General features: G+C 55.8%; 1 protein-coding gene across 2 annotated transcripts in view; it reads left to right on the forward strand.

Annotated features, from left to right (window-relative positions):
• The first annotated feature begins 63 nt into the window (after positions 1-63).
• ITGA3 (integrin subunit alpha 3) overlaps positions 64-22,523 on the forward strand; it is a 42,874-nt gene continuing 20,414 nt past the window's right edge. Inside the window, exons 1-4 of one of the 2 annotated variants that reach the window (XM_032791505.2) lie at positions 64-135; positions 171-483; positions 19,244-19,371; positions 19,980-20,062. In XM_032791505.2, the coding sequence (XP_032647396.1) occupies positions 275-483; positions 19,244-19,371; positions 19,980-20,062 (420 nt within the window). In that variant the 5' untranslated portion in view covers positions 64-135; positions 171-274. The remainder of the gene's footprint in view (positions 136-170; positions 484-19,243; positions 19,372-19,979; positions 20,063-22,523) is intronic. The other variant, XM_032791504.2, reaches the window with a different exon arrangement.

Here is a 22,523-nt window from a genome sequence, read left to right on the forward strand (position 1 = left end):
CCCCTCCCAGCTAGGAACCAGCGCCCCTCCCCCAAGTGACACGGCCCCTTTAAGAAGGAAACTCTGTGCACGCTGCGATTGTTTCTGTTCCCCGGAAGAAAAGGGCCGAGCAGCCCCGCGCAAGGTGGGGAGGAGGCGGGTTGCTCCTCCCCTGCCCGTGCAGGCTGGAGCCCGGGGAATCGCATCCCCCAGCGTAGGGGCTTTGCTGGGGAGACGGGAGCCTGCCCCGGACCTTGCCCCTGGGCCTGGCCGGGAAGGCGGGGACCAGCCCAGCATGGCTCCTGGGGGATTTCAGCTTTGCCGCAGGAGCAGGGCTGCCCTGGTGCGGCTGTGCCTGCTCTGGGGGGCTCTCTGCAGCCCGGGCGGCGCCGGCTTCAACCTGGACACCAAATTCCTGATCCTGAAGCGGGGTGGGACCGAAGGCAGCTTCTTCGGCTTCTCGGTGGCGCTGCACCGCCAGACGGACGGGCAGGACCGATACCTGTGAGTGCCTGGGCGGCAAAGCGGCGCCGAGCCTAGCTCATGGGGACCCCCCCCCGGAAAGCTACGCTTAGGAGAAAGGCGGGATGTTGGTGCGTCCAGTCCCCCCCCCATTCGCAGCCAGGGATCAGTGCATGTGGGCAGCGGCTGTGGTGGGTGCAGCCCAGCTCTGGCTTTGCTTTGGGGTGGGGGGATGGGGGGAGGACTGTGAACTTGAAGACTCTGCTGAAAGGGGATCCGATGCTTTTCTGCGGGGGGGGGGAGAGTGAGAGGATGCCAACGTTGTAACTGGAGCAGTAATGCATGACTTATATATATATTTGCCATTTACACCCCCCCACCTCTCCTCCAGCCTGTGGTGGAAAGAGGCTGCCTTAGGGCCCAATCGTGCAAACGGCAAACGGGGGGGGGGGGGGGGTTAACTGGACTCACTCCTCACTGAAATCCCTGGGTTGTCCTGAATAAAGTTTACACACCTGGGTAAGGTTTGCAGGATCAACCGTAGCTAGCTGGCAACGGGGGACTGCATGGGCTCCCTGGAGACCAGCTGCAGGTGCTGACTGTGTTCTTGTGGGATACAGTCAGTTTTGCCCCCCAGAAAGCTTTCCCAGGCGTCAGGCAATGAGCAGGACCGGAGGTTCAGCCTGCACCCAGAAGGGGTGAATCAAAGCTCTCCAGCTAATCTTGGAATGTTACCCTTCTAACCCAGGCTGCCATAGGAGCAGCCCTGGGCCTCTAGCGTGTTCATTTCTGATCCCTCGGAAGAGGGAGGGTGGATACAGCTTTTGAATTGTTTCCTCTGTGGTCCTTGCGCTGGAGTGTGACTGCGGAGCCAGGAACCCTGAAAGATTCCCCCCCAGTGCCTCTGAAGATGTTTAAATCGGTGAGAGGCTGGTGGTGAGGGCAGGAAAATTCCCAGGGACCTGTTGAACATTCCTGCGATTCTTTACTAAACCCTTGCAAAAGAGCTTTTCAGTCAGTGGATTCTCTCTTGATTAACTAGCTTCCCCCTCGCCCTGGACCCCCCGGCTCTCTCCGAGAGCTCTATTTCATGCTCTCAAAGGCCCGATTCCCTTATCCACCCCTGTGTAAATCAGGGCTGGCTTCTTTAGAATCTGAGAATCGAGGGAGAATCCAGCTGTGGTGTTTTTGTCCAGTCATGACAGCTTGATTGCCCTGCACCGACAGGGGCTGGAACTGGGGGTGCTAGTGCACCCCCTGGCTTGAAGTGGCTTCCGTTATATACAGGGTTTACAGTTTGGTACCATGGCTTGCCCCCGGTACAAACTGTTCCAGTGCCCTGGCCTGCACCTTGGGGGTAGGGTTCACCTTCCTTTGCAGTGTGTGGGCGAGGGTCACTTGGGGCAGATCTCACTTCATCAGTTCCCCGCCATTGCAGGGCCCTCGGGTGCTGGTGCCCCTTGGACCTTCCTAATCTCTGCCTGTGGCACATACTGCTCTAGGCTCCTGTGTGCTGCAGTACTTTGGTCTAACTTCAGTTGTTGGGTTTGGGGTGTGGGGGCTGGGTGATGGGGGGCCTGTGATGGACAGGAGGTCAGGCTAGATGACCTGGTCGCGTCCGCTCCGCCCTTGAACTCTCCTGGTGGCCTTATGCTGTCATCGACACCGGTGCAAAATGCTCCTCTGATTCTGTAGCTTCGCCAGCTCATTTTGCACCAGTGTCGATGTCCGCAGGAGATGCGGGGCAGTGAGGCATTGGGTTCCCCCAGCTTTTAAAGTTGGGAGTCAGCTGAAGGGTCTTTCTTCCCTTGCACCAAACGAGGATCGGGTGCCCTGCAGAGACCTCTCAGTGCGGGTGCCCTGCAGAGACTTCTCAGTGCAACAGCTGCATGGGCTGCAGGCATCTGCTTCGCATTCCAAAGATTCATTGGAAATGCTCTTGATGAAGTGTGGGATTTTTATTTTTTTTTTAAAGGGGGAGTGAAATGGTTCTGTCTCTCTCCAGAACAGCTGCTAGGGGGGAGGAGCACAGGCACTGGGGGGGCTCTGCGCTGGGAAACGGTGGCTGACAAAGTGTGTTGGGAAAGCATGGTGATCGCTGGGATCTACCCCACTTGGGAGGGGTCGTTAGAGAGGAAGGATGCCCCAGTGGTTAGGGGCCTTATCTATGACTTGTGAAAGGTAGATTCAATTCCCTGCTCCACCACAGACTTGCCCGGGTGGCGCTGGGTGAGTCAGTGTGGTCTAGATCCTCAAAGGTATTTAGTCACCTCACTCTGTTGTGGATCTTGGCCTTCGCCTCTCTGTTCTCGGGACACTATCCCTGCCCTGCCACACCAGGGTGCTGGGAGAAGAACTCCATTAAGGACGGGGAGGGGGGGGCAGGTGAGTGCGGATAAACAGCTAAAAGCCCAGAGGGATCGAGGCCAGAGCTAAAATAAAGACTCTTGCAAGGTTCTTCACTGCCTCTGTCCCCCTAGACATCCATGTGCTAGCCTCGATTCCAACACCCCAAGCTTGAAAATCCTCAGCCACAGCCAAACCTTGGTGACTCATGCCTTTGTGAGGATAAAGTGATGCTCCGAAACCAGATTCGGAAGCAGCCCCCTTTACGCATGAGGATTTGGAAGCCTTCTCCATGTTCTGCTCCTGGAAGGTCCCCCGGGAGTGGGCGCTGAGAGCTTTACAAGGACGGAGTTGTCGTAACTGGGGCTCTCCGGAGAAAGGCAGCAAAGAAAAGTCCGAAGGGCAGCAACTGCTTTTGCAAGCCTGACCCTGGGGCTGAGCTTTTCTGTCTTACCTGTGTTAGCTTTGGGATATCAAGACTGAGCATGCTGAGGGCTAAAGGTCCTGCTTGGGCTGCAGAAGGGGCCAGGGGTGGCTCTTTACACCCCATCTGCTGCACTGCACAACTGGCAAGGTGTTTGTGGGTTTATGTGAGTGCAGGCTGCTTTCCTGTGGAGCATCCGGTGTCGACCACGCTGTACTGGCCTAGACGTGCTGGTTGTCTGACATGAGCACACTTCCCCCTTTATGTGAAGAAGAGAATTGACTGCCTGGGTCCTCTTCCCTAGTGGTTGGATACAGACAGACCCTGGGGGGGTCTCTCTGGCTCCCAGCCTGCACTGCCCAGTGGAACGACAGGGTCTCCTGAAATCCTGGCTTGGATTCAGCGGTCATGAAAAGGACAGCTGGTTGTGCTGCTGTTGGTGCTGGGCTGCCAAGAGAGCAGCATGACAAAGATAGGAGAGGATGGCTCAGTGGGGAGAGCACACTGCTATCTGAACCATTAAGGAGTTGGATTTTCAAGTCAGCTCATCATGTGCATACCAGGAATATATAATCGCTATGCCAAATCAGACCAGTGGTCCACCTAGTCCTGTCTCTGACCATGGTTAGCACCTGCTGCTTCAGAGGATGAAATGCTATAATGGATAATGATGGAACAACCTGTCCATAGGGGAAGTTTCTTCCTGACCCCTGTCAATTTGCAGCCAGTTTATACCTTGAAGCATGAGTATTATGGCTTTGATCCAGCAAGACACTTTAACACATGTATGCTTCTTAGCTCAATTCATGTCAATGAGACAGCTCGCGTTACTTAACGTTTCATGTGTGTTTTAAGTGGCTTGCTGGACTGGGGCCTATACTAAGATGTGCTTTCATCCACTTTCATTTTATCTTTTAAATTTCATCTGCTGTCCTCTTTTTCCTTTTGTTGGGGAAGAGGGAAAGTAGAACTGACAGGCGTTATCTGCACCAGTCATTATTTTTGACACTGCTGTCATGTCCATTCTGTTCCCACATTAAATAGCTCTCAGGGAAAATTTTCCAAAGCACCCAAGTAGCTTGGGAGCTAATTTGAAAAGTGGCATTGGTGTTTAGGAGCCTGATTTTCACTGACAGTGTAAATGCAACAGTAAGCTCACTTTTGAAAGGGACTTTCATAGGTTCCAAGGCCAGGACAGACCATTGTGATTATTGGCTGACCTCCTCTGGAGCACAGGCCAGAGAACTTCCCAAAATAATTCCTACAGCAGGTCTTTGAGAAAAACATCCGATCTAGAGAATCTACCATGGCCGACCCTTGGTAAGTTGTTCCAGTGGCTAATTGCTCTCACTTAAATTCAGACTGGAAAGAAGGCTACATTTTTATCTACTTCAGCTTCCAGCCACTGGATGTGTGGTACTTTTCTCTATGGGAGTGCAGAGCCCCTTTTTAAACATTTGTTCCCCAGGGACCAAAGTCATGTCAGGCACTCTGGAAAATGTTACCTTTCACCTTTTCAGTCTTTCCTTTGATCAGTTCAGCTGCCCATCGCTGGACCTCTTTGGTTTCTAAGTGGTCTTGTGGTTAAAGCCCTGGGCTGGCATCCAGGACTCCTCGGCTGCTGGGTGACCCTAGGTAACTCCCTTCTGCCCGTGTTTTCAAGCGTGTTCACCAAGTCTGGTTGTGTCCACTTCGGGGCACCCTCTCTGAGGCATTTAAGGGCTGGATTTCCAGAGATGCTGAGCAGCCCCCATTGCAGCTGAAGGCAACGGGAGCTCCAGGAGCTGAGCCGCTCTGGAGATCAGGCCTTAAGCATCACAAGCTGGGTGCCCAGAGGTAAGAGGCTCTCTGTTTCCCCAACTGTGAGATGGGAATAACAATCCTTATCCCCTGCTTAGTCCTTCGCTGTCCGGCGAGCACCGTGCTGCCTGAAGATGGATTACAGACGCTGCCAGGTGGTGGTGGTATTTTGAGGCGACCCAAACCAAACACCCTCAGCGGAGGCTGAATCCCTGGCTGATCCGATGACGCCCCAGGATGTGCTGTGTTCATTCCTGCCCTCTTCTCGCTAGAGCCTAGCGACTCGAGCAGACGCCTTCGTTGAGCCCCCTGTGATGAGGTCGGCTCACGATTCTGGGGAGGTTACCATTAATTCAGATCCCCCCTCTCCTCCCCTCCTGTCTCTGCTGCTCACTCTCCCATTGCTCGATGGGCACGGCGGAGGTGGGAGCTTTGCCAGAGCCGTTCTGAGTGTGTCAAGTTTTAAACAAGAGGCAGTTCAAATAGTCGATGACAGGAGCATCAGAAGAAGCCCGGTGCCTCTGGCCCCGTGCCGGATTACAACCTTGTCATCTGCCTTGAGGAAGGGGTGCCAGGTAGCTGCCCGCAGTAGAGAGCTCACTGGGACTCCAAGGGTGTCTCTAGGCTGCCCCAAAGGAGGCGTTTGGAACTTGGGTTAGTTAACTCGGGTTCACGTTGCCATGAAGACGCAGCAGCTCGGGTTCAACTCCAGCCTCCGCTTGAGGCTTGAACTTGAGCCGCTAACCTGAGTTAAGAGCTGAGTTGCCCTGTCATCTTCTCTGCTGTTTAAACCCCATTTAAGAACACGGTGCCAACGCAGCCTGAAAGTCTCCATCCCTCCCCGGGTCAGGATGGGTGGTAAATTCCTCTGCCCCTTTCTATACATCTGCTTATGCCCACCAAGGGCCCGGCCAGCTACACTGGCCGATGAGTAGAAGTGGGTGGCGCCTGGGCCGTTCCAACCCCTCCCTGCTGGATAGTTTTCTCCCACGGTTGAGGTCATGATCTGACTGGCGAGTTGGCATCCTTGGGCTTTGCACGGATGATCTAGGCATTCGGTATCGGGGGAATTGCTGTGAGAGATTCCACTTCACAGCTGGACTGGAAATGCACATCTGGATCCCACCTTGAGAGCAGAGTGAGGGCACCTCGTTTGCAGGTGCCTTCCCTGTGCCTGCCCAGAGCGGGGAGTGGCTCACTGACCCTGAACACGCCTCAGGCCCTGCCCTGAAATACTAGATCTGGCAGCAGCTGGGGTAGGTCCCCCCTGTGCCCAACTGCATCAGGCAGCAGGGGGTTGCTCCTGTGAGAGCTAGACCAGTAATGTACTGGGGAGGGCCTGTCTCTCAGGGAATGCACATCTGGACAGCAGGGCCTTGAGATGCTCTCTTGGCATTCCTGGTGCTCAAGGCAATGACAACCTATGCAGGGGAGAGACTCCCTACCTGTGGCGGACGCTTGGCTGGTATTTGGAAGGTGCATAGGCTCCGTTACCCCAAAGCTGTGAGAAATTAGGCCTATGGATTCGGAGGGGAGCGGGATCTAGGAATTGCCCAGCTGATCAATCCCAGCCTCTCCAACGCTGGAGGCTACACAGGAAGGTGCCTCAAAGAAACCACAAAGCCTAGCATGCCTGGCCTGTGCAAAGCTAGACAGTGCATCAGGGAATTCCTGCCTGATTCCATGCCCTGAAGCATGAGGATTGACATCCAATTTAATGGTAGCTGTGGAGTTCTCTGATCCGATCCATCTAGAGAGACAGTGTAGTCCAGTGGGGAAGAGGGTGGGGTGGAGGAGACCTGGCTCTGCTGAGAGACATCGGACAACCCATTTGTCCTCTCTGTGCCTCTGCTCTCCCCCCTCTGTCCTTGATCATGGGGTGTCTCAGAATGGCCACCCAGAAGTGGAAGCAACCAGACGGTGAGCTCTTCGGGGCCATCTCTCTGTCTGTCTGGCTCTGTATGGCACCTGGTGCGCTGGGGCCCCGCTGTGTGCTGGATACTGTCATGTAAATAGTAAAAGTGAGCATGGGGATGCAGTGTCTGGTCGTCACAGAGATGTTCTTTTTTTGTATCTGCAGTAGCAGCAATTGTTTAATTTCCCCGGAACCACCTCCCCCTCCACCATACTCCTCCAAAGAGAATTTTGCTAATTCAGCAAATGCTTTTACAAGCTTTTTGCAAATAGCCAGAATTCATGCGGCTGTAAGTCAGGAACTGCCATTTCTCACTCTCCCTCTGCACCTGCCCATCTCTTCTTGGGCTGGAGCCCTTCCTAAAATCACCAGGTGCTTAAAAAGCTGCCTATCGCCTGCCTTCCAGCCAACTCCTGGCTCGCTGGCAGGCCAGTAATGCGTCCTTTCCAGTAATTACAAAGCCTATAAACTGATCCATTCTCTTTATCGTTGCTCTGGGATAGTGACAGGGGATTGTGAGCTTCAAGGAAGATGCTTTTCCTTTTAGAGGCACGTGGATCTATTTGTTTCTTTAATGGGATCGATGGTAAAAAGCCCCAAGTAAAGCTCTGCAATATAGGGACGGGTCTGCCACAGCGTTCAGGGAGGAGGAAGAGAGTGCGTGTTGGGGATGAGGGGATTGGTCTGGACTTACTATCTGGACAGCGGGTAAGGGAGGAAAAGAATTGAGGAGCTAAAATGCCAACTCTGAGTAACGCAGCCCTGGAGTGCTCAAGGTGCTGTGATGACGGGGGTCAGAAGGGTGATAGCTGCAGAGTCCTAATGCACACGGATGGTGAGACTAAGGCCTGGTGTACGCTAGGAAAATTAGGTGGTCATAACTACAGTGCTCAGGGGTGAGAACAATCCACAGCCCTGAGTGCTGTAGTTAAGCCAACCTAAGTTGCTGTGTAGACATCGCTAGGTTAGAACATAGGAATGGCCCTACTGGGTCAGACATCTGGCCCAATGTCCTGTCTTCCAACAGTGGCCAGTGCCAGGTGCCCCAAAGGGAATGAACAGAACAGGTAACATCAAGTGATCCATCCCCTGTCGCCTATTCCCAGCTTCTGGCTAACAGAGGCTAGGGACACCATCCCTGCCCATCCTGGCTACTGGATGGACCTGTCCTCCAGGAACTTCTCTACGTCGATGGAAGTGGGCCGCTGTGGCGTTTTTAAGTGTACACAAGCCCTTAGAAAGTGACAGGAGGACAGACGCAAAGCAGAGAAAATGAACCAGGATGCGAGTGAATCATGCAAGATTCTGGCCGGGTTCTGCTAAGCAACGTTCATCCCAGCCATGGGCTGGGGATCGTGGGAGAGCGGCCGGGATGGATCGGGAAGGACTGAGGCTGCTTGTAAATCTGCACCGTTTCCAAACGGAAGGAAAAACCTGTGTGCATGTGTGAAGTTTTGTGTTGATTTGGCAGCTCTGCGGGGCAGAGACCCCCTGCATATTTGCTCAGCAAGGCTCTGATCCTGATGGGCTGCTGAGCCCAAGTCAAGACCCCTGGATCTGATCCCAGGCCAAATCTGGGGGATGTCTGTATCCAATCTGATGCAGGGCCTGTCACTCTTAGATAACCTCATTTTCTCCCTCCTGTCCATCACTCTCCTTCCCACTCCCTTTGGCCTTCAGGGCAAACTGGCAGGTGAGGCTCTCCCGCGTGACGGATGAGCTGCTGCTGTGGAGTCTGGCAGCCTGGAGCAGCCGGAGCAGCTGCTGCGTGGGAGCCTTGCTCTGCAGCCTGCCCCTTGGGGATACATGGCGCAGCCGACCCCTCTGCCTCCTGGCCCTGCGCGGGCAGGTCTGTTGCATCCTGGGAGTCTAAGGGGAGCTGAGCGCCGTTTGATGGACAGACACTAAAGATAAAGGAGGCTGGGCGTGGGGCTGCCTCCCGTTCCTGCTCTGTGTCCTTGGCAAAAGGGAGCTGCTGAGACGTGCCGTGTGAGTCTGTCGTCACCTGGACCCAAGGCGGCGGGGTTGTGGGGGCAGGGTCCAGAATAGCTGGAGGCCCCTTGGAGTCAGGACTGAAAATAGCCCAGGTGGCTGCTAGGGCAGGGGCATCGGGGCCTATTGCATGGGGATGGCAGGAATTCTTGGGCCTCCTGCCCCATTGTGCACTCAGCCCCATGGCTTCCTGACGGTCTGCTTGCACAGAGCTGAGGCTGTGCGAGGTGTTTCCTTGCACCAGTCTGCCCAGGACACCAGCGCTTGCTTTGCTCTGGCTTGTGCGTGGAGGGTGACAGCTGCACAGTGCTGGGATTGTGTCACAGTCTTCACTTCCTCTTTCCCCCAGGCCTGGGCTCTTGCCAGGTGGGAAGATGCTGGTCTAGCACCCCAGAGCAGCTGGAGCTGATAAGGGGAGAGAGAGCACAGATCAGGGTGTCCAGGCCAAATCCCGGCTGGGTCACTTGCCGCCATCCTCCCCAGTCATTCTGAGTGAATACAGCACTGGCCCAAAATGTAGTGTGGCATAGCGGCATGCTGGCTAAAGGAGCTGCCAGATCCCACCCCAGAGGTGGCTGCATCTTGATGGCGGGATTGCTGTTTGTAAAGTGCATTGGGGTGAAAGGTGCTCTAGGGCTGTGAGATCTGCGCATTAGCAGGGAGTGCTTGGTCCCTTGGGTGGAGTTGGCTTGGTCTGCTGAGGCCTTACAACCGTCTGGCTGAGGAGAGCCGTGCCTCATGTCCAGCCTATTGTCCCCTGGCACAGCCGGCACAATCCACGCCCCTTTGGCTTCTCCGATGCTCACGTGCTCCTGGCTCATCTGGCACTCCCGAGGCTGTCAGATATTTGGGATTTTTTTATAGCCAGGAGCTATGGGGAACGTCAGCGGTTGAAGCATGTGCTGGCCTGCCAGGCGTGCAGGGACGGCACCCAGCCTGTGCCTTGAGCGAGAGATGGGAGAGGATTCCAGGGGCTGGGGCTAGATGGGAGCCTCTCTGCCTGCTTACCCTCCCACTTGGCTCCCCTCCCCCAGTGAGGGCCTGTGGGGGAGTCACCACTGGTCCCTGCTGTACCAGCCGAGACTGGATCCAGGGCAGGGAGTGGCAGGGGGGCTGGGGTGGGGGGCAACTTCTTGCATTCCTGTCTGCTCCCTTCCCTGTGCTTCCAGCATGCTGAAGCCCTGCCTGCTTCAGGATGTGGGCAACTCCCCTTCTCCCTTCTCCACAGATCAACAAATCCTTCTGCAGCCTCCTCAGATGGGGGCCTTCTCCCTGGAGGATTATCCCCTGCCTGAGGGATCTGTGTTTACCCTGACAAAACCACAAGCTCCGTCTGCCCTGACATCCCTGCGCCCCTTGGTGCTGGAGGGATTCCCAGCTGTGTCACTCCCCCCGGGAAAGCAGCTCACGCAGGAATCTTGCCCGCTTTAGGTGGGCTGTTAATTCCTCGGGAGCAGGGATCCAGAGAGGAGGGTGTCCGTAACCAAAACACACTTTCCTTTCCCCTCCCGGCCCCAAATATTGGAGGCTTTTTGGAATAGTTGGATCTGAGTCCAAACTCTTCAATGAGTCCCGCACCTCACAGCCCTGCCTGAGCCAGGAATAGAACCCAGGCGTCCTGGCTCTGTCCCTACTGCTCCAGCCACTAGACCCCACTCCCCTCCCACAGCCAGGAACAGAACTCAGCTCTCCTGGCTCGTAGCCTTCTGCTTGGAACAAATCAAATGAAACCTCTAACTCTGAACGGGGGGCCCAGAGGTTGAAGGGGGCTCTCTCCTACATCAGAGCTTGTCACCTGCATGTGTTTCCCCTCTGTCCCCTTCCTCTGCACCCCCACACTGCAGCTGAGGCTTCCCCATTCCCGGAGGGAAACCTACAAACTTCTGGGGCCGGGGCAGGTGGGAAGACAAAGTTTTAACCACCCGGCCTAAGGAAAGGTGGCTGGATTTTCCCCGAACGTCCTCACCAGCAACCCTGCCAGGGCCAGAGGGAAACAGCATCTCCAGGCCTCCCTTGGCAGGGAGCAGGCTGACGCTGGAAGGGGTAGTGGGGGTGTACTGTCCTCCTCCACCCCCAAAGTGCACTCTGAGGGTTGCTAGTGCGGCTGAGGAAACTTCCCCTTCTTCCCAACGCTGGTGAGCATCGCAGAACCCAGCCTCTGCCGTCCAGGGCTCAGCCCCTTGTCCTGCGTCTGGGCTGCAGCTCTGTGGCGGCAGGTGGCCTGGCAGGAGGGGAAGCCGGCCTCAGAGCGGCAAGGGGATATGTCTCTCTCTTGAAGGCCGTGCAGCAGTGGCAAGGATCAGACGGTTCCTCCCACTGCCAGCATCCCGGTGGGCCGGGGGATGTGTTTATAATGGGGAGAGGAGTGAGCGATGGCCCTGCAGCGGGGAGGAATGTGCTCGCTCCACGCCAGGCGATTCACATAGCTTTAATGCTAGATTTCTCCCACCCCCCCGCCCAAGCCAGGACCACCCACTTCGGGGTACGAGGGGAAGTCAGTCCCTGCCTTTGCGCAGCCTGGAGATTCCTCCTCACTAGCTTTTCCCCCCTCCCCTACCCCCCTTCTGCAGGGGGGAAGAATTTGTTCTTTGCAACCTTTTGCGGCTTATGTGGGAGCTTCCGTCCTGGGCCAACCCCCCAGTGCTAGGTGCTGTACAAACAGCCAGCTCCTGCCCCAAGAAGCCAACGCCAGAGGTCGCTGAAGCCATATCAAGGAGCAGAAGGAAACAATGAGTCAGTAGCAGTCAGTGGTCGCAGATCACCCTGCTGCCTAGGTTACCTCTGCCTTGCTCCACGAATGGACCCTCCCAGCTCCACCCTGGCCCCCTGCTCCTGTCGCTGGGAGGCGATCTGTGGGCATTCAGTTGTGTCTTCCTCTGGGAGAAGATGAAGAGGCTCTTCTGAGGTAGGGTGACCAGACAGCAAGTGTGAAAAATCGGAGCGTGTGTGTGTGTGTGAGTGGGGTGGGGTAATAGGCACCTATATAAGACAAAGCCCCAAATATCGGGGTTGTCCCTATAAAATTGGGACATCTGGTCACCCTATTCTGAGATATTTCTAGGGCCTCCATCAAATTATCCAGCTTTCATAGAATATCAGAGTTGGAGGGGACCTCAGGAGTTCATCTAGTCCAACCTCCTGCTCAAAGCAGGACTAATCCCCCAACTAAATCAGGGGCAGGGCAGGGCAGGGCAAAGCCAGTATCATCCCCCCATTTCATAGCTGGGAGCTGAGGATAGAGAGACCGAGTAACTTGCCCGAGGTCAAACTGGGTGTCTGTGGCAGAGCAGGGAATTGATGCCAGGCCTCCTGAGTCCCAGGCTAGTGCTCTAAACACTGGACCACCCTTTCCTCTTCAGTCTCTTTTGGTTGAGAGTTAGTTTAATCCCTATTTCTGCAGCTCACCTCATTTCCCCCCCCCCCCCCAACTCCACCCTTGCCACCTTCTCCTGGGGATGGGCTTGATTGGCATTGGATCTAGTCCCTACTCTGGAGACCCTGCCTTCTCTGCTTCCCCCACCTCCTGGGGATCCTACACCACCTCCTTCTTGGTCTCAGCTGCCTGGGAGTCATTGTCCTTTGCCATGTGCGGGTGGATGAGCCCTGGGAGGAAGGGATTTGCTTTATCTTGCCCTGCCAGATGTGTGCCTGCAAGTTCCTGCGCGGATGGTGCCCATCCCCTCTGACATCACGGCCGCTGCTTTCTATGCCCTGCAGCTCCTTCTGCTGACGAACGCCTCACCATCTGCATGTGGTGATGATGTTAATGTCCTCGGTGCCCCGGCGTGGGGCTAGTGGTTAGGACCCTGCACTCTTGGGTTCTGCTTTTGGCTCTGGGAGGGGCCGTTGTCTAGTGGTTAGAGTGGGGGACTCCAGGGTCCTGGGGTCTAGTCCCAGCTCTACCACTGACTGGTTGTGTGGCCTTGGGTGAGTCCTTTCCCCTCTCTGTGCCTCTGTTTCCCTTTCAGTAATACGAGGATAATAGTGGCTTAAGTCCCACAGAGCATGTGTGAAGCTGAATTCCTTGATGGCAGCAAAGAAGATCCTGGCCTGGAAGTAGCTGATGATGGACAAATGGACCTATTGCCTCGCCTGCATGCTCAGCTGCCACCTCCCATCTTGCCTTTTGCCCAGCGGCTGAGGGGCCGATCTCCAAGCAGATGTGCTATTAACTAATGAGGGCTGGGGTGAGGCTGCGGCCAGGCTCTTCTCTCCGTGCCGAGGGCTTGGCCCAGCTCCAGGGCTTTATTTGAACAGCTCGCTCTTGGCTTAGCTGGCACCGGGCAGCCTTTTCAGCCTGGCTCCACCGAGCAGCTGCCTTGGAGACGGGTTTTCTTTTGCTGTGCAGGAGGGGCCCCCTGACTCCCGCAGGCTGATTCCCACTCAACCCGCCTCTCCCGCTCTGGGGGGCAGCTGGCATGTGGCATGGCTCCCCCTGGGCCTCGGGGGATGAAGATTCTGCGTGGGCCCCTGGCCCAGATACATTGGCCCTGGCATCTCCTGGCTGCTTGGTCCTGCGCCAGGTCAGTTTGCAAGACTGCCGCCTGCCTTTCCGGAAACTGCACCCCTCCTCCTCCCAGGAGGCGCATGGGGCCCACGGGCAAAGCCTCACACAGGGCAGGCTTCAGGCTAGGGTGACCAGATATCCCAATTTTAGGGTCTTTTTTCTTATATAGGCTCCTATTACCCCCCCCCATCCCGATTTTTCACATTTGCTGTCTGGTCATCCTAGTCCAGGCCGGGGGGCGGAGAAGAGACAGAGGGACCTAGTTCAAACCAGTTAGACTCTGAGCGTGTGGGCGAGACCTGCCAGCCTGACCCCCGGGGACGAATTCGCGGTAGTAACTCAGAACCCGCCCTGTTGAGTATCTCCAATGGCCAGTGATGGCACTTTGGCTGCTAGTGCTCATGGATGGCCTGGATACCATTGTAGACAACTTCAGCACATCATCCCCACCGTAAACGTATCAAGCTCGGCCTTGAAACAAGTTAGGGTTTTTTTTGCCTCCACGGTTCCCCTTGAAAGGCTGTTCCAGAACTTCACTCCTTTGATCCTCAGAAACCTTGGTCTAATTTTAAGCCGAAACTTATTGATGGCCAGTTTGTATCTATTTGTTCTTGTGCCAGCCATGGTCCTTAACTTAAATAACTCCTCTCTCTCCCTGGTGTTTATCCCTCTGATGTATTTATAGAGAGCAATCGGATCCCTCGCAGCCTGTGTGTTATGCCAAGCTGCGTAAGTCTCCTCTCGTAAGGCTGGTTCTCCATTCCTCCGATGGCCCTAGTAGCCGTTCTCTGCAGCTGTTCACCTTTCGTGCCCGAGTGGTTTCTTGGGAAATCTGTCCTCAATGCGTGTTTCACCAGCATGTCTCACCCCAACCCGCCTGTTCAGCCCTCTCTCCTGAGCCTGACTCCCCAGGAGCCATTAATCCCAGCTGCAGTGTGTGAGGGGTTCATATGGACACTGGCCCAGCTCGGGTTGGACTGAGAACCCCCAAACTCCTCTCACCCAAGAGCTGTCTGACGGGAGCAGCCGGCAGTCGCTACCAATGCGGGCTCTGTGGGAATTAGGGGTGGAGAGAGGTTCCAGGGGCCGCTCCCCTGGTCTGAAACCCCCTGCCATGCCGTCGCTAATGTTTCCATCTCTCGGTGGCCTCTCCCTGCTGTGGTGTTCTGGCCTGGTGGCTTCCCTTCCCCAGCCAGTTGCTAGAAAGGTCTCTGATGACACATGCTGACTTCTCTTGCTCCCAAACCTGGGCGCCTCTGTGCTCTCAGCTGCTTGTAGGCAAGGCTCCTGGGCATGCGATGGCAGCGGGCAGCAGCCGAGGCTGTGAGAGCGGCAGGAACACGGCTGGCTGGCACGTGGACGTGCATCTGCTGGGGGAAGCGATGCGTCGTTTAACCCTTTGTAGCTGGGGCTAGAGCTCTTCACCCTGAATGGCAGCGTGTTTCCTGTAATCGCCAAGAGCATAGAGCATGTGGACTCTTGTCCTGCCGGGAGGGATGATCTCTGTGGAGACCCCTGCTTGCCTGCCGCTGGCCGGTGGCAGGGTCCGCGTTCCCTGCCTGAGACAGATGCGTTGTGGGCCTGCCTCATGGCCACTGATTTGGAATCGCCCTGTTCTGCCTGAGCTTACAAAGTTTAGTTCTGGGTCTGAAATCCACTTTTGGCAGGGGTGGGTGATTCAGGCCCATCCTGAATTCCTCCTATGGTACCTCGCTCTCGTGGGAAAGCCACCACGGCACCCTGCCAGCCCCTTCCTAGCGCAGGTACCAAATATTGCACTAAAGTACCCGGCTTGGGGAAGTTAAAGCAAGATCTGCTCTAAAAGTCTGTGCCCAGGTGCATCTTGGAACAAATTTATTATGGACTCAAAACTGGTCAATTTCCCCTGCAGCTGGTGTGCTGAGCATATTCCTTAAATGTCTCTGTGCTGTTGAGCTGAAAAGACACAGTTGCCCCTGCCCCCCCCCTTGCCTTTGCACTCCCGGTTGGCATGAGGCCCTGGCACAGGGAAGCTGACTCACTCCCCTCTGACCCTGGCATCCTGTGTGTTTGAAGCTGGAAGTGGGGTGACTTGTCAAGAAAGTATTTCCCCTCCTGAGCCGTGGGCACCTGAGTCACTCGATAAGCAGGCCGCTGCTATCTGCCTGTGCCTTCCGGCGAGTTCGCGGCCCCGTACGCACAATGGACGGGCCGGGACTCGCGCAGGAAAGGGATCGGCAGGTGGGTGAGCAGGGGAAGATCTCACCTCTTCCATCACAGGCTACCGGCTCTGACTCAGAGCTCGGCTGCACCCCCTGCTGCTTCAGTGCAGAGTCCAACTTGGCCTGGCTGCTTTCCACCCTCGCAGTCCCAGCGCTCTGGGAAGGTTTAAATTTATCCTGCAGATGTGGGGGTCTAATCCAGACTCTGCCGCAGCCTCCCTGTGGGACCGTGGACAAGTCACTTAATTTCTCTGGCTTCTTTCCTGTTCCTCCAGCAGGGTGGGTCTGAGACCCTTCTCAGCTGTGTCCCAATATCTCCCAGCCCCCTTGGCTCCCAGCCCCTTTCCTCTCTTGTGTTCCTCTCCCCCACCAGCAGCTCTTTCTCTATCTGTCTCACATTTGGCTCAGGCTTGTGTGAGGTACAGCTCGCAGGGTAGATGCTGGTGAAATCGCAGCTGTGGGGGTAAGGAGAGACAGATCTACACGGGGCAGCACCAGTGGTGCAGAGCCAGGGTGTAACTGAAAGACACCTACACACGTATCTAGGATATTAAAGGCCATACGTCGCCAGCACGTGTGCAAATAGAACTGAACGGAGAGGAAGGTCAGGGCCCTTGCCTAGGACTTGGGAGACCCACATTCCTGCTCCATCACAGACTTGGGGCCCAGATCCTCGAAGGCATTTCAGCTTCTAACTTCTGTTAGCCTCCCCGGGCCGCAGTTGTCACCTGTAAAACAGTAACAGCGGTGCCTGGCCTCCCTGGGGTGTCATGAGGGTACATGATGAGACAATGATGAGGTGCAGATGCTGTGGCACCGGGACCCATCTAAATACCTTAGATGGACAGGTAGAATTTTACTAACTACTTTCCCTCCACCCCCAGGCTGCCATCCATGCGATGGGGTTGGAGTATATGAGTGTGCTGTGACAGGCGGGCGACGGGCAAGGCCTGTGGGCCGCTTCCTTATAGCCGTACAATACTCACCACCATGGTCCAGGGAGTTGTTCTTGGTTTACTGGTTGTGGGTTGACCAGGCCATGTGTGAACGGGTCTCTACCACCGAAGTGTCAAGGTAGTGGCTTGTTGGGCTTCTTGAGGGCTCCTCTTGCTGTTTGATCCTAACGGCTGTTACGTGCCCAAATGCTGCAGTGATGGGCACAGAGCACACATTTAAACAAAATGGCAGCTCGACTCCCAAACGTTGCTGGCTGGAGACCCCTTCTCTGCTATGGCCAGGGCAGGGGGCACTGCTGTGTTCCCACAATCTTTATTCCCTGTCAACTGGAGTTTGCGATCAGAAGAGAAGTCTGTCCCCGTTTATACAGCAGACATGGGTTCTACTCCAGATTCTGCCACAGACTTCCGGGGAGACCGAAGGCAAGTCACTTAATCGCTCTGTGCCTCAGTTTCCCCATATCTGCGTGGGTCTAGTAATATTTACCTACCTTACAGAGGGGGCTGTGAGGATAGATCCATCTGGATTTGGGAAATGCTCCCATACTACTGATATGGAGTTAGTGGGACAGAGAGAGAGAGAAATTCCCCTGGTCTTGGCTGGACCAGAGAAGATGGAAGTCGGATCTAATCCCCACTTGGTTTTGGGCTTGCAAACCCAGAGTGAGATTCTGCAGAAGCCAAGCCACCCTGGGATTCTTTGCATAGCCTTTTGATCTCCATCCAGCTTCCGGGCCAGGCTGTGTGGTCTTCCCACCTTCCTCCAAGGTGGTGGAACGTTGCTGGAACCTCTGGAGAACCGAGCTGTAGAAGGAGCCTACTTCTGCGGAAGAATGGAAAGAAAGTCGCAGCTGAAGTGGATGAATATTGAGGGATCTGTAAATTTCCCGGCAGTGCAGTCTCACCTGCCCTAAACGGCCAGATTAACCTTTTGTGGGCTCAGTGCTAAATGTATTTGTGGGCCCCCATGGGGGCAATGGACATGGTGTGGGGGGGTCGGTCCCTGGAGTGAGAGGCCGGCCAGGGGCATGGTATGGCAGGGGCGGCCCCACTCCACCTAGCCCAGTGTGAGGGTACTGTGTTTTGCCAGACGGACAATGTCGTGCCTGGCCCTGTGCTGCCAGCACGCCCCTTCCTGTTGGGGTGGGCCTATCCTGGACCACACAGCTGCCCCACCCAACGCCCCCTCCCTCCATCTCCCTATGGCCAAAGCCCCACCCCAAACCCTTCCGCAACAGCCCAGTGCCCCCATGCACACAGCCCCACATCCCAGCCTGGGAATCCAAAATGGGACCAAATCTTGGCTTCTTCCCGCCCTGATGCCTTGTCCCTCTAAATCACCTGCAGTCTCTTTATGGGGAGACATTGAGTGGTGGGGGGCAGATAATTTTGTACTGGTGACACCCAGCTGCCTCCCCTAGAGGAGCTGCTCAGAACCACTTGCCCTGATCTGTTCCTGGAGGAGGAGGATTGCACGAGGAAGGTTGGTGTTTTGGGGCATAGCTCCCCGTCCTGCATGAAGACATGTCGGTGAGGCGACTAGGGACCAGCTGAAGTGTTGTCAGGCACACAGCCGGCGGGAAGGGAGACATTAGCTGCAGTGAATTAATATTGAGATGGGCTCTTCAGCACCGTACCCCCCACGCGCGCACACGTAAATAATATGTATCCATGGCAATATAGCTTCCTGCTGCTGCTCCTGCCGAAACAGGGAACAAGTGAAATTATGTAAACGGATCTCGAGTGTAATAGTAATCTCAGCGCTCAGTGACAGACCGTCTGACTGGCACTGGCACAATGGGATTTGGGGGGACGAGCCCTTGTTGATAGACAGTCCAACTGACACGGAGCAGTGGGATTCGGGGAATGAGCCCTCGGCGACACACAGTCTGCCTGGCAATGAGATTTGGGGGATGAGACCTCGATGACAGACAGTCCGACTGACAGTGGGGCAGTGGGCTCGGGGGATGAGCACTCGGTGACAGACGGTCTGACTGACACAGAGATGAGCTGTTGACAGGAGAATGCCCAGCTGATCCTGGGCGTCGGGTCAAGGGGCAGAGCAGGCTGGTTGGCCCCTTGCAGCTCCAGCTGCATTCAGGAATAGCTCCAGCGGTGCTGGTGCAGGGGGAAAGGCCAACGGGGGCTTTGGTGTGGATTGCTTTGGGGCCTGCACGCAGAGGCTCCAGTCTGCCTGCTGCAGCCACTGCCAGCACGGCCTTGTGACAAACAGCTCTCCCGTTGGTGAGCAGCTGCGTTCCCTCCAGGCCCATCTCTAGCTAGGTGTTTGTACAGGCCGCGCCCAATTTCGGATAGGGCCTTTTGGTATTACCATAACAATAGTAACAGGGGTCCGAGCCCCCTTGTGAGCTTCTTGCCCGTTATGCGGCATTGCTGTGTGCTGTTCAACAGCAGCTACGTTCCACCCCAGAGGTGGCTGCATTTTGCTGCTGAGTGAAGTTGATTCTCTTTTTTCTGCCTCTGTGTTTGTGTGGGGTGGGGAGGGGTTGCAAGAAAGAATTTAATGCTTGCAAAGTACTGTGAGATCTCAGTGAGGGGATGGCCACTTCAGAGAGGGTGCAGGGCACCAGGCTCACAAGCCTAAATGCTGAATAGATTTCCAGGCCCCTGAGCTCCTTTGCTGCCTTTTGTCTTTGGCAGGCTGCTGACCGGAGCGCCCCAGGACGTGGCGACTGGGACGGAGAATGCCACGCGGACGGGGGCCGTGTACTCCTGCCCCCTGAGTGTCTCCATGAATGACTGCGAGCGAGTGGACATCGAGGAGAAGAGTATGCGAGCGCTTCTCAGCTCCCTGCGCCCCACCCAGGGAAACCCACCCCCAGCCAGCCTAGCAGCTTGGGAGGTGGGGGTTAAATACCACCCGTCTTGGGTGATGCTCCCACTCCGGGGATGTTGCTGTCTTCAGACTCCTGACCCCGTTCTGTTCTCTCTCTGCTGGGGGAGCCACACGGTGCAGGGAGGGTCCTGTTAACCATCTAAGAGCTAAACCCAAGCTATAAGGGAGGAGAGAACAACCCCTTCCTCACTGCATACATGCCCCCTTCTCCACCCCACTGCTCTGTCAGTGCTCCCCCAGCCCTGCCCCATGGTAGCATGCTCCCCTGGGCAGGCAGCCCCATCCTTTCCCAGTCCTGGGCTTCCCCTATGCACTGTTCCATGCTCTCTATGAAGTTCAGCCCCTGCGGTGACTCACTCGTGGCAATGACATGCTGCAGAGGGCTGGAGGACTCCACCCCTGCCCAGGAGGGTCTCTTGCTGGAGGGATCCTTGCCCTGGTTGCATTATTCGAGGGCTGGTACATGAGCAGGGAGGTGGCTACACATTCTCATGTGTTCACTGCTCTTGCGTCATTGTCTCCTTTGCTCCGTGTGCCCAGGTGAACCACGGAAGAACATCATTGAGGACATGTGGCTGGGGGTGACCATCGCTAGCCAGAGACAGCCCTCGGGGAGAGTGCTGGTGAGTGTGACCTGCTGGGATGCCTTGAGGGGTTTGGTGGGGGGAGCTTTCAAGAGCTTGAGCATCACACATGGGACATGATTCACCATTGCAAGTGCCTTGCACAGCCTTTACACCAATGCAGAGCAAATACAAAATGAGAGGGAGGGGACCGTAGCCTAGTGTTTAGAGCAGGGGATACCAGGCCTGTTTCTCCACTTCTGGCCTCAGTGTCAGGCTTGACACCCATGCAAAGTGGGTGGGAAATGCCCCTAGGTCACTCGCTTGCGGTACTTTGCACGGGTGTGTAACCAGCAAGACATGGTGCACAGAGGTGGGGAGTCCTGGGTTCTATTCCTGCCCCAATCTTGACTATGGGCAAATTACTTGCCTCAGTTTGCCCATCTGTAAAATGGGACTAATGATACCGACTTCCCCTCACGGGTTGAATTAATGAATGGATGAGGAGGGGCTGCAGAAGAGCTATATAATGGAACAGGTCACAGCTGCAATTACACTTAGTATAGAGGTGCAGCCTGTGGAGACTACAACTCCCAGCATGCAGTGCTCCAACTTGCTCTGGAGGGCCTTCTGCATGGAGCATTGCATGCTGGGATTTGTAGGCTCTGTGGGCAGCGCCCCTGAATTAAAGGTGAAGGGAGTTACTCTTTAGTTGCAGCAGTGTAGCTCTCTCTAGGGTTTGAAACCATGCAACTGCTTCCCTCTCTCTGCACCACTCTGTCCACCCCTCCCTCGCCATCTCGTCAGCTTCACCCCAAAAAGACCCCCTCATGGCGCATGGTCCCCAGTCGTTCCTTTTCGCTGGGCTTCCGCCGAGCAAGGGTCTGGTTTCCAGAATGGCAGCCTGGAGAAAACCAAGCCAGTGCAACAGCCTCGGTGCCAGCAGCTCAGCCCGTGGCCGCCGGCTGAGGCTGCGTGGGAAAGAACGTGAAACAATCCAGAACTGAAAGGGGAAGGCAGCCCCCGGGGGATTCAGCAGAGCCAAGCAGAGCTTAACCATTGCCTGCTGCAGTTCTGCCGAGTTCTCTCTGGTCTGTCTCTGTGAGATCCATGGCCCATCACAGGGATAACTGGGCTCTGCGGGAATCTGTGGGTCTGGCTCTCCATTGCCCAGTTGTTTATACCAGGCAGAGGGTTTCACAGTCCGATCTGTGGTAACATCTGCCCGGTGTAGTTAGCATCTGAGGCACAAGGCCATGGAGAATCAACCCCATATGTGCCTACAGAGCCCAGTTACCTCGGTGATGGGCTATGGATCACTTACTCCGATGCTTTTGCTGGCAGGGGTCCCAGGCCGCTCCTGAGCTCGCGCTTCCAGTTCGAAACGCCAACTCAGCAGCTCAGGCAGAGGGGCCAGACCCGGCAGAGGTCAGGGGAGGCTAGCGATCCCACAATGGAAATATTGTGGGGGCTCCCCCTGAGTCCTCCTATCCCTCTGCCCCTAGCCCATTTGCCAGAAGCTCCCCACCACCACCTCTGCCCCCCCTTTCCCCAGGGATTCTAGTTTCAGACCCATCTGCCTTTTCTAAAGCACATTTGCGGCTGGCGTCATGGCCCTGGGGGCTGATGTCTGTGCCGTATCCACAGGGGGCCATGTTCACCCCTGGCATAATTCCATGCGCTCCCCTGAAGGTAACTGAGCCTCGGGAGGGATCTGACCCAGAGCAGAAAAAGTGGAGCGTGGGCTTCACCTGCAGGCTCTGTGCCAACCCCGCCCTCACTCCCCAGCAGGTTTTTAACTGGGAAGGCATGGTGCATGACGGTGGGGAATCAGACCCCTGTAGTGGAGTGCATCAGGACTCCTGGGTTCTATTCCTGCCCTTATCTTGACGATGGTCAAATCACTTGCCTCAGTTTGCCCATCTGTAAAATGGAACTAACGATGTTCAGCGTGTTCAGACTCATGGTCCTTCCGTCCTTGGCTTTCCTGCTGCGACTGCCATCCTCACAGCTACACAGCCAATGCCCACCCATGCTTGTCTTCATGCACATGAGCATGTCTAGGTACGCATGTACCCCAATCTTTGCATGGTCATTTACATCTATGCCATGCCCACTAGCATCCAACCCATTCCCCCTTGTACATGCACCCTTCGATACGCATGCATCCACTGGCATTGCTTCTAAACAGTGGGCTATCAGGGGCTATGTGGACTGCTGCTCTGACCTGGAGTGGTAGGAGTGGGATATCGGGGGTATATGCGCTGAGCACCCCAGCTTACATGCAAACACCCCTGCTCATGCCCATGCCTTTGCTTGCCCCCGGCGGCTCGTGGAGCTGCAGTTTCCATCTTCCCCCTCATCTGCAAATCCTAAAATTGGTTCAAAAGGCCTCAATTAAATAAGCTGGAAGGCAAGGCGGCACTTTGGGTAACAGGAACTACACCTCCACAGCTGTAATTGGGAGGGCCGGTCCCCGAGGGGCAGAACGGGGACGTCTGTGACTACGGGCGCTGAGCGA

Source organism: Chelonoidis abingdonii, chromosome 21 (genome assembly GCF_003597395.2).
Source record: "Chelonoidis abingdonii isolate Lonesome George chromosome 21, CheloAbing_2.0, whole genome shotgun sequence".
Classification (NCBI taxonomy): Eukaryota; Metazoa; Chordata; order Testudines; family Testudinidae; genus Chelonoidis; species Chelonoidis abingdonii.